We start from the raw sequence: 12,983 nt of genomic DNA on the forward strand, positions 1-12,983 counted from the left end.
TAACTATTTGAAACCAGAAAGGTAGTGCAAATCAATTTCATCTCAAAGATAGTGCTCCAACTGATTATTTTCCAGATAGATTTATTCATTTTTTAAACCAATCAATTTGCACCTCCTTACTTGTAAAGCTACCATTAAAGCAAAGAAGAAAAAAAAATAATCTTATTTCATAGCATCCTAGTAAATTGATTACAGTTTCACAGCTTGCACCAAGATTACTTGGAAAACTCTCTAGGCACACAGAGGGTTGCAAACTGATGTACAAACATGCAGAATCCCTTACACTTGTGGGTGCGAGATGCTAAGTGACCTGGCTTATGGAACTAAGTCTATAGCAAAATTCAGGTACCCTAGCATCACAAAACAGCCTTCTGAATAAAGAAAACTACTCTTTGCTGCTCTTTTGTACTTTGGGTTTGGCATGCTATACTGACATTTGGTTGTGTGCATTTTTCCTGAGTGTGCTTTGGCCCCCTTTTTAACCAGGTTTCCACACCCCACCAAGGGCTTCTTCAAGTTTGTCCCTGTAAGCTGCGTAACGCTTCTTTAAGATTTGCAGTTGCTCGTTCTCCTCTTTGTCCAGTATACGCAAGAAGTTTTGCAGTTCAGGAAGGCTGAAAGCTTCCCACTGTAAAGACAGAGAGAAAACGACAGATGAAATAACAGGAAACGCACAAAGCATTTATATACACACAGCATCAGGCACCCTACTCGCAAATCTTACCAATCTGAAAACGTTTAACTCTTTTATGCTGTTTTCTGTTCTGAAAGCCCTAAAACAGCAGGCCAGCCCAACCACAGACTAAACCCTTATAAAAAGGGCAAAATAACTATCAATGAGAAGAAAAAAAACAAAGCGTCCCAAAAAAACCAGATCATCACGTCAGCGCAGATCAAACAGGATCCCACTCATCCACGACGTTAAAGGACCAAAAAGCGGAGTGTAACATACCATGACCTCTCCAGTCTCGTGCTCACGTAGAACAAAACTGAGCATTTCTGTCCTGGGGCCTGCCACCAAACGCAGGTAGAGGGGATGTTCTCTGTCGGACAGCTTGCATATATAAACTGCAGGAGAAGTGACAGAAATTAACCATCTTTAATAACGATGTTTGACATGTTTTGAGTGATTAGTGCTGGCCAACGTTAGAGATTTGCAGAGATCTGCACCTGTAGCCACAAATTTACACATTCTTCAAGCTCTTTTTTTTAACAAACGAGCTTTAGGGATGGCAGCAGTACAAGGCTAAAATCAAATATGAATGAAGCGGCTTCTAGTCAACACAGGATCTGAATGTATGCGGGGGTGGGAGGAGGAAATACAACACAGCTCTGTAGCTATAAATAAGTATTTAAAACATCACAGCTGTGGTATCATCATTCTGAAACTCTTTTTTTCCAGACAGCCAGAAACATCTGAGCTCCTGAAACCGCTGTCAATATCTGCCTACTGAAGGCAGACTCTTAAATGTACTAACACAACGCTGGCAAAAAGTGTTTTTCCACTGAAGATAACTTCTGCATCTTTTGGATTTCCAAACACGATATACATCTAACTTTTTCATCAGATGGTTCAGAGAGCATCCCATGCACCAAGTATCACACGCATGCCCACAATGCTCATCACTCAACAGCTGCCTGTCCGAGCAGAGACTGCAGGTATTGCTGACATGATGGTTTCTCTTTAAAACACCGTCCTGTAATTCAATCTCACAGGTCTGTAGTGTTGAAATTTAGAGCCTGATAAAGGGGCGCTTTAAATGAACACACTGCACAGCAAGGGAGATCCACGCAGATGCTTCAGTGAGTTCTCCTGACTTCTGTGAAATATCCCCACTGCACTGACTCTCTTCTTGCGCATGCTACTTTTCCAAAGAAAAAAAGGTAAGAGCGACTAAGACTGCCACCTCCCTCCATCTTTTTTTCTTCCACCCTGTTTATTTCAAGTGCTCCTTCCTCTAGCATAGATCCCCACACATCACTTTGTCACCCAAATGTCCTAAGTCTAACCTTGGTCTTCCTTGTGACAGCGTTTGTAAAGTGCAAACTTTGCAGGGTTGTCAGCAACAAAAAACTTTTTGAGCAAGGCCTCAATAACTTCACGGACAGTATTGGTGCTGCTGATGTGAAGTGTATTCACACAGTCGTTCGGCAGGTAAAAAGCAGTTTCGTTATTGCTGTGAGCACACGTTCCCTGGCTGGGAGAAGACTGCACAGTGATCGGTCTGCATAGTTCCATCTGAACTTTGATGAAGCCAGTGTAAATCCCATTTGAGTTCTGCAACAGGAAGAGAAACCGCAAACGCTTAAAATCAGCAGTGAACAATTGTGACATGTCAGTGGAGGAGGAAAACTGAAGAGTGGGAGATCGCAAATGCCACTGTAACACACGACACCTCCTAGGAAAGATTCCCTTCAATAATTCATATTACTCAGCAGAAATACCAGCAGGAATAAAATTACTACCTGCCTTAACAGTAACAGCTGAGCTCTACATCTATAGATCTTGACTACAAAGTATAAAAGTCCGTTAGCATGTATTTCTAACTATATATTTGAGGAGTAAATAAAGAAATTAATCTCCCTACTTTTCAGCTGCACTTGTCGAATTATTTTATGGCATTTAAATGCTCAAATCTTGTTGCAATTCAAAAATAAACAGAATAAATGTTAATCTAATGAGCATTTTCAATTATTTTTCCTGACTGCATCTGAAGGAAAACAGCAAAATTGTTCACACGTTACTGAGCTAGAGAACTTGTGAATGTGAATGTTATTATTATGGTCTGGAGAAGGTCAGACTGAGCCCTGGACCTGATACATAGTACTTGGAAATTAGAAATCTATCTGCATTCAGTTGTCCATATAACGTGCATGGAAAGGGCAGCAGTAAGAAGTCTCCTTGTGCTGAAAAGCTATAGGACTGCTCTGAGCATTAAGTCTCCTGTAAGAAATATTGCAAGTTCTTGCTTCTCTCAGTTGTTTGTGAATCTGTTAAAGAGATGCTTGAAAAAGCATTTATAAACCCAAACAGAATGAATATGTTCTTGTTTACCAGCTGAAGGGTTTTCATCTGACAAACTGACATCTTGGTGTTAAAGAGGAATTTAATCTTAAATTCATTTCAAACGACACTCAAATTTGCTTCTTCTACAGTTTGTTTCCATTCACATAAAAAAGCGACACGAATAAAAATATTCCAGATGTAAGATTTATTTGCAGATCTAAGAAAAAGCCTTCTACAGAGTCATTAAACCAGGGATGGTTTTGCATGTAAGATGCTAAGAATAAAATGATTCATTATTCACTACGAAGTTACCGTGCAATTGCTCCTATTGTAAGTTACAGAAACCCTATGCAAAACTTACCAAGGTCATCTTCAATTTATCAGTGACAGATGAGTTATAGCTTTGTATCTTCTCTTTAACTTCTTCTTTACTGAGATAAACATGTGGTTCGGTCTCCTTCTGATCATCCTTCAACAACAACAGCAGAGAGTGGTTTTAGAAAACAAAATAAAGAACGCTTCTCTTACATTGTGGGATCTGAGCCATCCCAGTCTGGGTGACTCCACAGGGCTCAATGCACATTAACCATCTGTACAGCAAAAGAAAGGCTGAGCAAGTTAGGTGAGTCAAGGGGAAAACTTGGACTGAATGGAGATGGTTAAATCAACACACCCAAAGACACTCGTGTCACTCTTTTGCCAATTGTTTTCACTCAAATATTTATTAGGGGTATGTAAAACAGCTCGATTTGCTCATGTCACTGCTATGCAATACTGTTAAGAATACAGCTGGAATTTTTGAAACATTACTTAGGGCACAAATGAGTATTTCTAAACAAACAAAGAACACAAATAAAAGCAGCAGTGTATACTAACAAGTAACACCAGCAGTCCCAACGTGTGCCACAAAGACAGCAGCATCCCCACATCCCAGCCTGCATACGCTCTGGGGGACTGACTGCTATGTGAGCCATCACGAGTCACGCCAGCTCCGTAACGTCACACCACAGCCACGGCTTTTCCACGGGGAAGGCCCTATTAGATTTTCAACTGCTGCTTTTATGAGCTTGCTACGGATTTTACACTCAGCAGTAAAACCAATCCCTGGAGTTGGATTTTATCCAACCAAACATTTGTTCCCAATCCACATCACTACAGCGAACAGCGTTATAAATACATTCTACCACGAGCACCAACGCCATATATAGTCTGAAAGAGCTGCAGCTCTCAGCTTTAACGACGTAAGACATCGCTTAGAAAGGGAGAAGCGGAGGCCTGAAGCTTTGGGATCCATCTGAACACAGACATACACGGCGGCCATACAGAGGAGAGGAGCTCCCTACACACATGCAGCCCTTGGGACATCTGTGCACAGCCGGACAGCGCTCTGCTTTGCCAGGATGATCGCAGCCGGTGTGGAACTGAAAGCTGACATTTCCCAGAAAGAATGTGCAAAGCATTTTTCTGTCTCCTAATTTAAAACCGGCTAGTTTTAGCTCTGTGGGGCTTAGCGGTGCTTTTCCTATATGGTGTTTTACTAAATGACATGTTGGAGCTGACTTTTCTCCCATAGCTATAAAAAGAAAGGCGTGATCTGAACACGCTGGGAGCCAGAAACCTTAGGCTCCTATCTGGACTCAAATGCTGCTTTCCTGCACAACATGGGGAACACACCTTTACTTCACTGATGAGGAAACTGAGGCAAAATGAAGACCGGCCGCTCAACCCTCCCACCAGCTCCTTAGCACAACTCTCACTAAGTGCACGGCGTGCCCTGCACAGCTGCCAAACCCCTCCTCACTATTGCAAAACACCAAGTTACTGAACGTCCTCAGAATCCAAGCCTGCAGTCCCACTAGAGAAATGAATCTTTCTTACTCCTCTATTTGTCATCTTCCCCTAAACTGCCATCAGAGTTACAAATACAACTTCATCTAAACTTCTCGCTTCATCTCCACAGAGGCTCTTACACCGTGCAGCATTCACTTTGAGAGCAAATGAACAAATGAAAACGAAACAGTATTTTCTCTAGTATTTTCTCTTTCTTTCTTGTGCCTAAGCATTTTTGTTTTTTGTTTTTCCTCTGAAATCAAAATAGGTTTTGCTGCTTTAGTGCTCAAAATAAGCAGTAAAAGCAGTAACACAGAGCAGGTCCGGAACTATGGGCGTTATGAATACCATCTTCAAAGCATGTGAGAACAGGCCAAGATCCAGCCACACAAACGTGACAGAGCACTTACTGCCTCTACATCTGCTTTCACAGACCCAAAGCTGAAACCAGAAGGTTTCCGTGTCTGCAGCTGCAGACAAGCCTCTCAGCACAGATCCAATCTGCTAACACTTTTGATAGTAAATTTCTAGCAGTGGACACCTCAGCTTTACTATTTGCCATTATTTCATGGACAACGGACCAAGCAGGTGCCTCTCTTCTACTTCACTGGAGCCAACTGTTATCGTTAAGTGGTGCAGCTGACACACAAGAGGGAAGGAATGCTATCCAGATGGATCTGTACAGGCTTGAGAAGTGGGCCTATGCCAACCTCATGGAGTTCAACGAGGCCAAGTGCAAGGTCCTGCACCTAGGTTGGGGCAATCCCAAGTACAAATACAGGCTGGGTGGAGAATGGCTTGAGAGCCATCCTGAGGAGGAGTTGGGGGGTGTGGATTGATGACAGATTCAACATGAGCCAGCAATGTGCTCCTACAGCCCAGAAGGCCAACCGTATCCTGGGTTGCATCAAGGGAATTGCGACCAGTGCATCGAGGGAGGTGATGCTGCCCCCCTGCTCTTGTGAGATGCCACCTGGAGTACTGTGTCAAGTTCTGGGGCCACCAACACAAAAAGGACATGGAGCTGTTAAAGCACATCCATGAGAGGGCCACAAAGATGATCAGAGGGTTGGAGCATCTCCCCTGTGAGGACAGGCTGAGAGAGCTGGGGCTCTTCAGCCTGGAGAAGGCTCTGAGGGGACCTTACAGCAGCCTTCTAGTACCTGAAGGGGGGCCTGCAGGACAAGGGGAAATGGCTTTAAACTGGAACAGGATGGATTTAGACTAGATATGAGGAAGCAATTATTTATTATGATGGTGGTGAGACACTGGAACAGACTGCCCAGAGAGGCTGGGGATGCTCTCTCCCTGGAAGCATTCCAGGCCATGCTGGATGGGGCTGTGAGCAACCTGGCCTCGAGGGAGGTGTCCTTGCCCGTAGCAGGGGGTTGGAACTAGATGATCTTAAAGGTCCCTTCCAACCCAAACAATTCTATGATTCTGTGTAATCACCCAAACCACCCACAGCATCATCATCAAGAGAAAACACTACTCACAAAGAGACCACTCCCTAGTCTTACCTATGACTACCTTGACCTTTGTTTCAATAACGTCACACTGACTTCTGTGCACTTCAAGAGCTTTAATCTGGCAGAAAGGACTTTCAATAACCGGAGATAACAAAAAGAGTGTATTATAAAAGAATTAATGGTACAGGGCAAATTCACATGGCTCACAGCATGTAAACAATCTGCCTACGTTATTAAGAGTTGGAAAAAAAACTAATCCAACTTGGTAAACATGCTAGATAGCAATTTGATTAGTTTAGAATAGATGCAACCCTCTGAGAATAGCCTATTCCTATGGGCTGTCTAGTATCCAGGCACTACGTATGAAAACCAAGCCCAGTTCTGCTGGACTTGTTCTGGTGCTGCCCTAGGGTCAGCTCTGCAAATATTAAACAGGAGACCACACTGCTGGATGCTAAACATTTGATAGAACTAAATGCAATTGCAAGAGTGGGTTTGAGGAGCTGCAGGTGGTAGCTCCAGGCTGGAGGTGAGGGGTTGGGAAGAGCTCAGTGTAATGCCAGCCTTCCAGGTGAGGCTCCCTGCAGAGCTGCAGGCTGCCTTGCATCACTGAGAGAATCACTGCTCCCTCTGAGCTAGGAAGGCTTCCCTGCTTGAACACACAACTGGAACTTCTGTCTCCTCACACTGATACCAGTGGCCAGGCAGTTTTGGCCAAGTTTAGTTCAGCATGAAGAAGGAAAGCTGTGTTTACGCAAAAGCTGAGAGAACTTCACTCTGCACATACCAGCAACAAACATGGCTTTACCTCATTTTCTGAGCAACCAAAGACTGCCTCAACTAATTTTAACAGTATAGAGATCATGAAAAAGTAGGGACTGGGCTTAAAGCATTAATGAATAGACCCCAATCTTTTCAAAAAAAGTGCTACACATAGCAAGCAGAAACCCTCTTCAATTACCGTTTTCAGCCTAATCCTCCACTCATGACCAACAAAAGACCACAGAGAGTGAGAAATGGTGGACAGCCAACACAGATGTCATCCCAGCGGGAAAACCAAGCCCGGGACCTTCATGACTGAACCTAGAGAAACACTTCCACTCCCAAACTAAAGCTCAAACACTCCCGCTGCACACACATCAGGGGACAGACTCCAACCAAGCAAGCAGAAACTCTCACCTGCCAGACACCACTGCCCATGAAGAATCATGTCAGTGTCACACAGACTGAAGTGACAGTGAACTCTCCATGTCTGCCACCAGGAGAAAGTCCACAAAAGAACATCTAGTGAGCCCTCCATGAACACAAAAGCCTTGGCCCACTGGGTCTCAGCTGTGCTCAGTGACTAACATCAGATACCATACACTGATTTGAGGCACCTGCGTCTTTCATTTTCCCTAATTACACATGACCAACATGCAAGAATTACTCCTTGACAAGACAGTACACATTTTTCCCCAAACCTGAATTGCTCTCAGCATGGTGTGGCACTTGGCTTTTGCCATACAGCTTTGTCTAGCCATGTCTTCAGGCAAAAAAATAAATCTTTGACCAAAGCACCTTAGCAGCTGGGGGAGGGCTTGGCAAACTATGACTTATTTCCTCCTGTATTTGTCATGTCATAACAAGGACTCGCCCAAGGAAAATCCCTCTGATATCTCTGCTTAGGTTCAGCAGATCAAATTCCACTGTGATATCTACCACCTGTAAAAGATCTTGAGTGATCCACCAGCAGCAGAGTAACAGCAGTAACAAATAAATCTCTACTGGGCTTTGCAAAATGTTTGCATTGTGCTGTTGAGGAAGGTCCATAAGCAGCTGAATTCACACGTGTGCAGAGTGAGACTGCTGGGAGAGCAGTTACTCCAACCTCACCAAGGTTAAATGGAGCTGAAGGGAGGGAAGGCATTCAGAGGTGAGATTGGGATGCCACAGCTCAATACATGTGACCTGTCCTTGTGACATTTCCACCTGTCTGGTGAAAGGAGAAGCCCGTCTGCATCACCTGGTGGCTCACCCAGCCCAGGACAGAAGCCACTTTTCCGGCTGTGTCCCTCAGAGCCCAGAGGCACACTCTGCAAGCCCAGGCACAGCTCCTCTGGGAGCGGAATGCTGCAGCCCAACTACTCATCCCCACGTCTACTCGGATGCAGCCGATTCATCTCCAGCACCTGGTGAGACACCCAGTATGCGTGTCCAACACAATCTGCATGTTGGGAATTGTGAAACTGTCCATCTTCTAAAGACAGGCCTGATGATGAGTTTCCTGGCATGTGTCACTGCAGAAGCACAACACAGCACAGCAGTTCCTGCCGTTCCTTCTGTCAGCTTAGGTGCTGCAGGGCCTAGCAAGACACTTCTGGGTGCTAGAGTTAAAAAAAAAAAAAAAAAAAAAAAAAAAAAAAAAAAGAGAACAATAGACTTACAGTGTGTTATTTTGGTAAAACACAAAAACTTGAGCAAGGTTTTCCATCACCTACCCAGATGATGATCTCAGCAATGGCAGCCATGTCATCACACCTTCCTCCCCCCAGCCCTAATAAGTGTGTTTTCCTCATCAGAGCCCTGTGTCTCCTTGCGTTCCCTGCTTCTCAGCCCAGCACAGATGGGAAGGATAAAAACTGATGTCAAGATAGCTGAATGCACCAGAATCTGCATGGAGGACTTCTTGGGGTACAAAATGCTTCTTTAAGTTCAACCTATTAACTTCCTGTGAATATCACGCTGCACTTCCCAACTCTTAACAGCACACACCACTGATGGCCGTTCATATTAAAACTATTCCTCAGGTCAACTAAAGCAGCTCATACTCAAATGAAATTCCTAAGGAACAGCTGCCAGTGAGAAGGAAATGAGGCAAGTGCTTCTGTTTCCCCACGGGGAATAGTTGGTCTTTCATTCAAACTCATGAGGCAATGTCTCTTCACAGTTGAGCCTCCTCTCAACAAAAAAGGCAGAAAACGTATTTTTTTCTTCCTCCTTTCCATACCCCCACTTTTATTTGTGTGACAGATGTTTAGAGAAGAATCCCTGTCTTTCTAACATGTATACCCAGTACAAGGGCCTCCGGAGAGCAGTTCTGTGTGAATCCTCAAGGAACACAACAACAACAAAAAAGCATAGATCACAATTAAAATGAACTGCAAATCAAGTTGCAATCCCAAAAAAAGAAGAATCACATCACATCTGGGACTTCCATAAAGTTCAAGTCCCACGGTTACTGCCAAAGCTTAGTCTTGCCTGCAGTAAGAAAGCACTAACCTTAACAGCTAGCAAGCTGCTATGGAATTAGGCTAGGAAAAAGCCACAGCCAAAAACCCTGATGCCTTTTTCCTCAGGATCTTTGCCTCAAGATGGATGCTCAACTTCCCCAACTTGTTTTTAATTTACAGGGGAACACAACAAGCTGCCTCTCCTCTAACTCTCCATTCTCACAAAATTTCTAGGAACTTGGCACCTTTGAGGAATGGGGAAATCAAGCTCCTCTTAAACTTCTGGCTTGACAGACAAATGAAAACGTAATGGACAAAATGTACACCTGTCCCAGGAATACTGTAACACTGTTCTAAGAAGTCTACACAGAAGGCCTGTGAGAGCTCAAGCCAACTTTTAAGCAATGGCAGTGCCTATCTCCTGCCCTCACACATCCTATTAATCCCATGCATAGAGTGAAGCCTGATTCAGCCGGAAGAGTAGAGATGCACTGACCTGGATGATTGTGACCAGGAATTATTTTTGAGTTAAAGTACTGAGGCTTTGACAAATGAAAAATGCAACTTAATCTACATTTTAAAAAAATTATATATAAAGTCTTGTTTAGTTAAAAAAAAAAATGAAACTAATGCAATTTATTTATGTTTGCATTAAAGAAAGGATTTAACTAACAGTGGTACCATAGAACAAATAACCTAGTAAAGAATATGAGAGAAAACACAGTAAGGGACTTCTGATCTCAGTGCAGTTGTTACTTTCACAAGAAACTACTCTACATTTCCTACAACCTGCCAGCACTCCCACAGGAAAGAAAGAAATTGAAACCCCGCAAACAAACATCTTGCTTTTTCCTCATCTTAACTCTCACAAGATCAAAGCAGCACTGTCAGCAAGCACAACTTCTTCCATCTGAGAGCAAGTGTGTGCTCCGAAGATGTGTCCTCTTTCCATAGAAAGCCTGAGAACCAGAGTGGAGATGCTGGTCACGCCTGTACACAAATGGTAAGACACACCAGCAGCCAGAAAACTACAGAGAAGACAGACAACAACAAACAAACAAAAACCTAACCAAATCTGAAAACCCTAAAAAACGAACAAAAAAGACGCAGTTCCAAGCTTGACACCCTCTTATGTAACTGCACCTCAAAATGTCTGTGTCCTCCTGAACAGGCACACACTGTTCCCAGGGTTAGGGAATGCCATTTTCTGATGGGATGGATGATGTGGGCAGAGTAACCTCTATATCCTGTTCAGTGCCTCTTTCTTTCTGAGCTCAGTGTGACCCAGTTCCCACTCCCAGGTCAGTGGCACACCAGCCAGGAAGCAGTCCAAAACACTTTGTTTTTCTGAGCAGGCTTGGCTCACCCAAGTCTTAATTATCCTAATGGAGCAAGAAAGAACAACCTGCACCTGAGTAAGAACAACTTGCCTTCTGAAGGCAACAACAGCAGAAATGCCCGCCTGGGCCAGGTGTACACAGTCCATTCAGCCTGGTATTCAGCCTGCAACAGCAGCAGAAAAGAAGGCTATTTCGAGAGAGCACGTGAGCCTTTTCTGCAGCCTCTCCACTGGCATCCACAACTGTTTCAGCAGGAATGCAGAGGGTACCTCCCTTCTGAGTGCCTTTAGTCTCCATTTATGGCCCTGCTGTTGAGGCATGCATGCAAGGCCTCTCGGAACCTGCCGATACTCCCTGTGTCTGCACCTCCTGCAGAAGCGAGTTCTGGAAATACACAAATGCAGTGTGAAGGACTGTCATCTGCTTCCAAGTGATTACTGTTGAGACAGAAGGAAGCTTCTGTTAGGCGTAACGGGTGCCCCCTTAATCCTAACACTGCAAGACCTTGTGAACCTGAATTTCATATCTGCTTACCCATCACTCTCATGATATTTTTACGACATAATCGCATGCCTCCACAAAATGAGGTGTCCTGAACTCTTCAGCTTTTCCTCCTAACTCACCTGCTCCAACCTCTCCATTATCTTAGAGAAGAACAAGTAGCTCCAGTGTGCCCTGAGATACAGTGAGCTGGGATGTATGCAGAATGCACAACAGGTGCACCAAAATGCAGGTGATCGTTAATAACTTCACCACTGTGAAAAACCCTTAAGAAAGTTACAGCATGGTTTCTCTGCCAAGGTTCTTTCATTGCGGTCAAAGAAAGCCACGGTTTATCATTTTGGCATGATTTTACAAGGTACAGACATTCCAGCCAATAGGTGCTTCTTAGTTGCAGTCTATTCTCAGTTTTTCCCAGAGTACCACCACACAATGCTGGCTGGCATGCTAACGAAAGGGTACCAAAAAGCATTATCTTTCTTGCCCAACGTCTCTGATGTAAACACTCTATGTTTATAAGGTGAATAGTTTTAAGCAGCAGAGAATGAAAACATGGGCTTTAACTAACTTCCCTTTATTCATTCTAACAAATTATTTTCCGTTAAACAGGAGCCATATAAAAGCAGGTCACGTTCAGGCATTGTGAAAGGAAGGTTGGAAAAATAAATCTATTTGTTGGTAACATTAACACTGCTGAAGTTTCAGCTAAGTTTATCATGACCTCACCTCTGAAAATCCCTAGTAACAAAGCCTGTCATACCCTATAAGGCCATACTTTAACTACTGGCACACAACCCAGTTTTTAAAAGGCGGTCATTTGCGTAGACTGAAAACCAACCGTATGAAGAATAGTCTCTGAGGCCTGGCATTAGTCTGTCCAGCAAGAATCAGCAGATCTAATGCAGATTCCTACTCTGTTTTTTTTCATATTATGACTTATTTTAAAAGCAATACATTACACAAGTTAAGTAACATTTCACAGCTGTGTCAATTTGCTCATTACAGCTAGTAAAATGAGATGCAAGAAACAACGCAAACAATAAGTAACCTCTCTCCTTCAGGTCTCCTCTATAGAAAGTGCATGAGCTTTAATTGCTGGCTATTTAAGGAGATAAGGGGTTTAATCAAGTATAAAGGGACAGCCCGCATCTTTAAGACCTGCACAACAAAATCTAGCTTTCAACAGACAGCTGGAAAGCTTATACAAGATACGGCATAGAAATCTAATTAGTATATCTTGAAAAGAAGGTGAAGTACTGTCTGAAAACCAAACTATTCATCCAGCTAGCAAATCAGACAATTAAGTAACATTAGGACCTGGGGTCATTATACCATAGTATTTGCATGCAAACCTGAATTGCAAGAATCCAGCAGGCTCCATCTACCAGGATGCAGGAAGAGGCTGCTTGCACTGACAACCCTGCAGTCTTCAAATGCAACTATCTACACCATGTATCAGAACTGGCACTGGAAAGCTACTTGGGGAAGCTTTGTGGGGGAAAAGCCAGCCACGTGCCAGGCAGAGTCGTGCTGCTTTTGCCCCCTGGCTATTGTCAGGCCTCTCTGCACCTCAATGATGCAGGTTCAGTTGGTAGCCTCATCTGGGGCTGGGTGCCAGGCTGGG

General features: G+C 43.8%; 1 protein-coding gene across 1 annotated transcript in view; it reads right to left on the reverse strand.

The window, feature by feature from the left end:
* Positions 1 to 478: 478 nt before the first annotated feature.
* The window catches only part of RASSF3 (Ras association domain family member 3), a gene marked incomplete at both ends in the record, with an annotated part of 47,705 nt that continues 35,200 nt past the window's right edge, over positions 479 to 12,983 (reverse strand). Inside the window, 4 exons of the mRNA XM_079549843.1 lie at positions 479 to 628; positions 953 to 1,068; positions 2,011 to 2,278; positions 3,369 to 3,476. Coding sequence (XP_079405969.1) covers positions 479 to 628; positions 953 to 1,068; positions 2,011 to 2,278; positions 3,369 to 3,476 — 642 coding nt within the window. The remainder of the gene's footprint in view (positions 629 to 952; positions 1,069 to 2,010; positions 2,279 to 3,368; positions 3,477 to 12,983) is intronic.

The sequence above is a fragment of the Tetrao urogallus genome, assembly GCF_951394365.1.
Source record: "Tetrao urogallus genome assembly, chromosome: 1".
NCBI lineage: Eukaryota > Metazoa > Chordata > Aves > Galliformes > Phasianidae > Tetrao > Tetrao urogallus.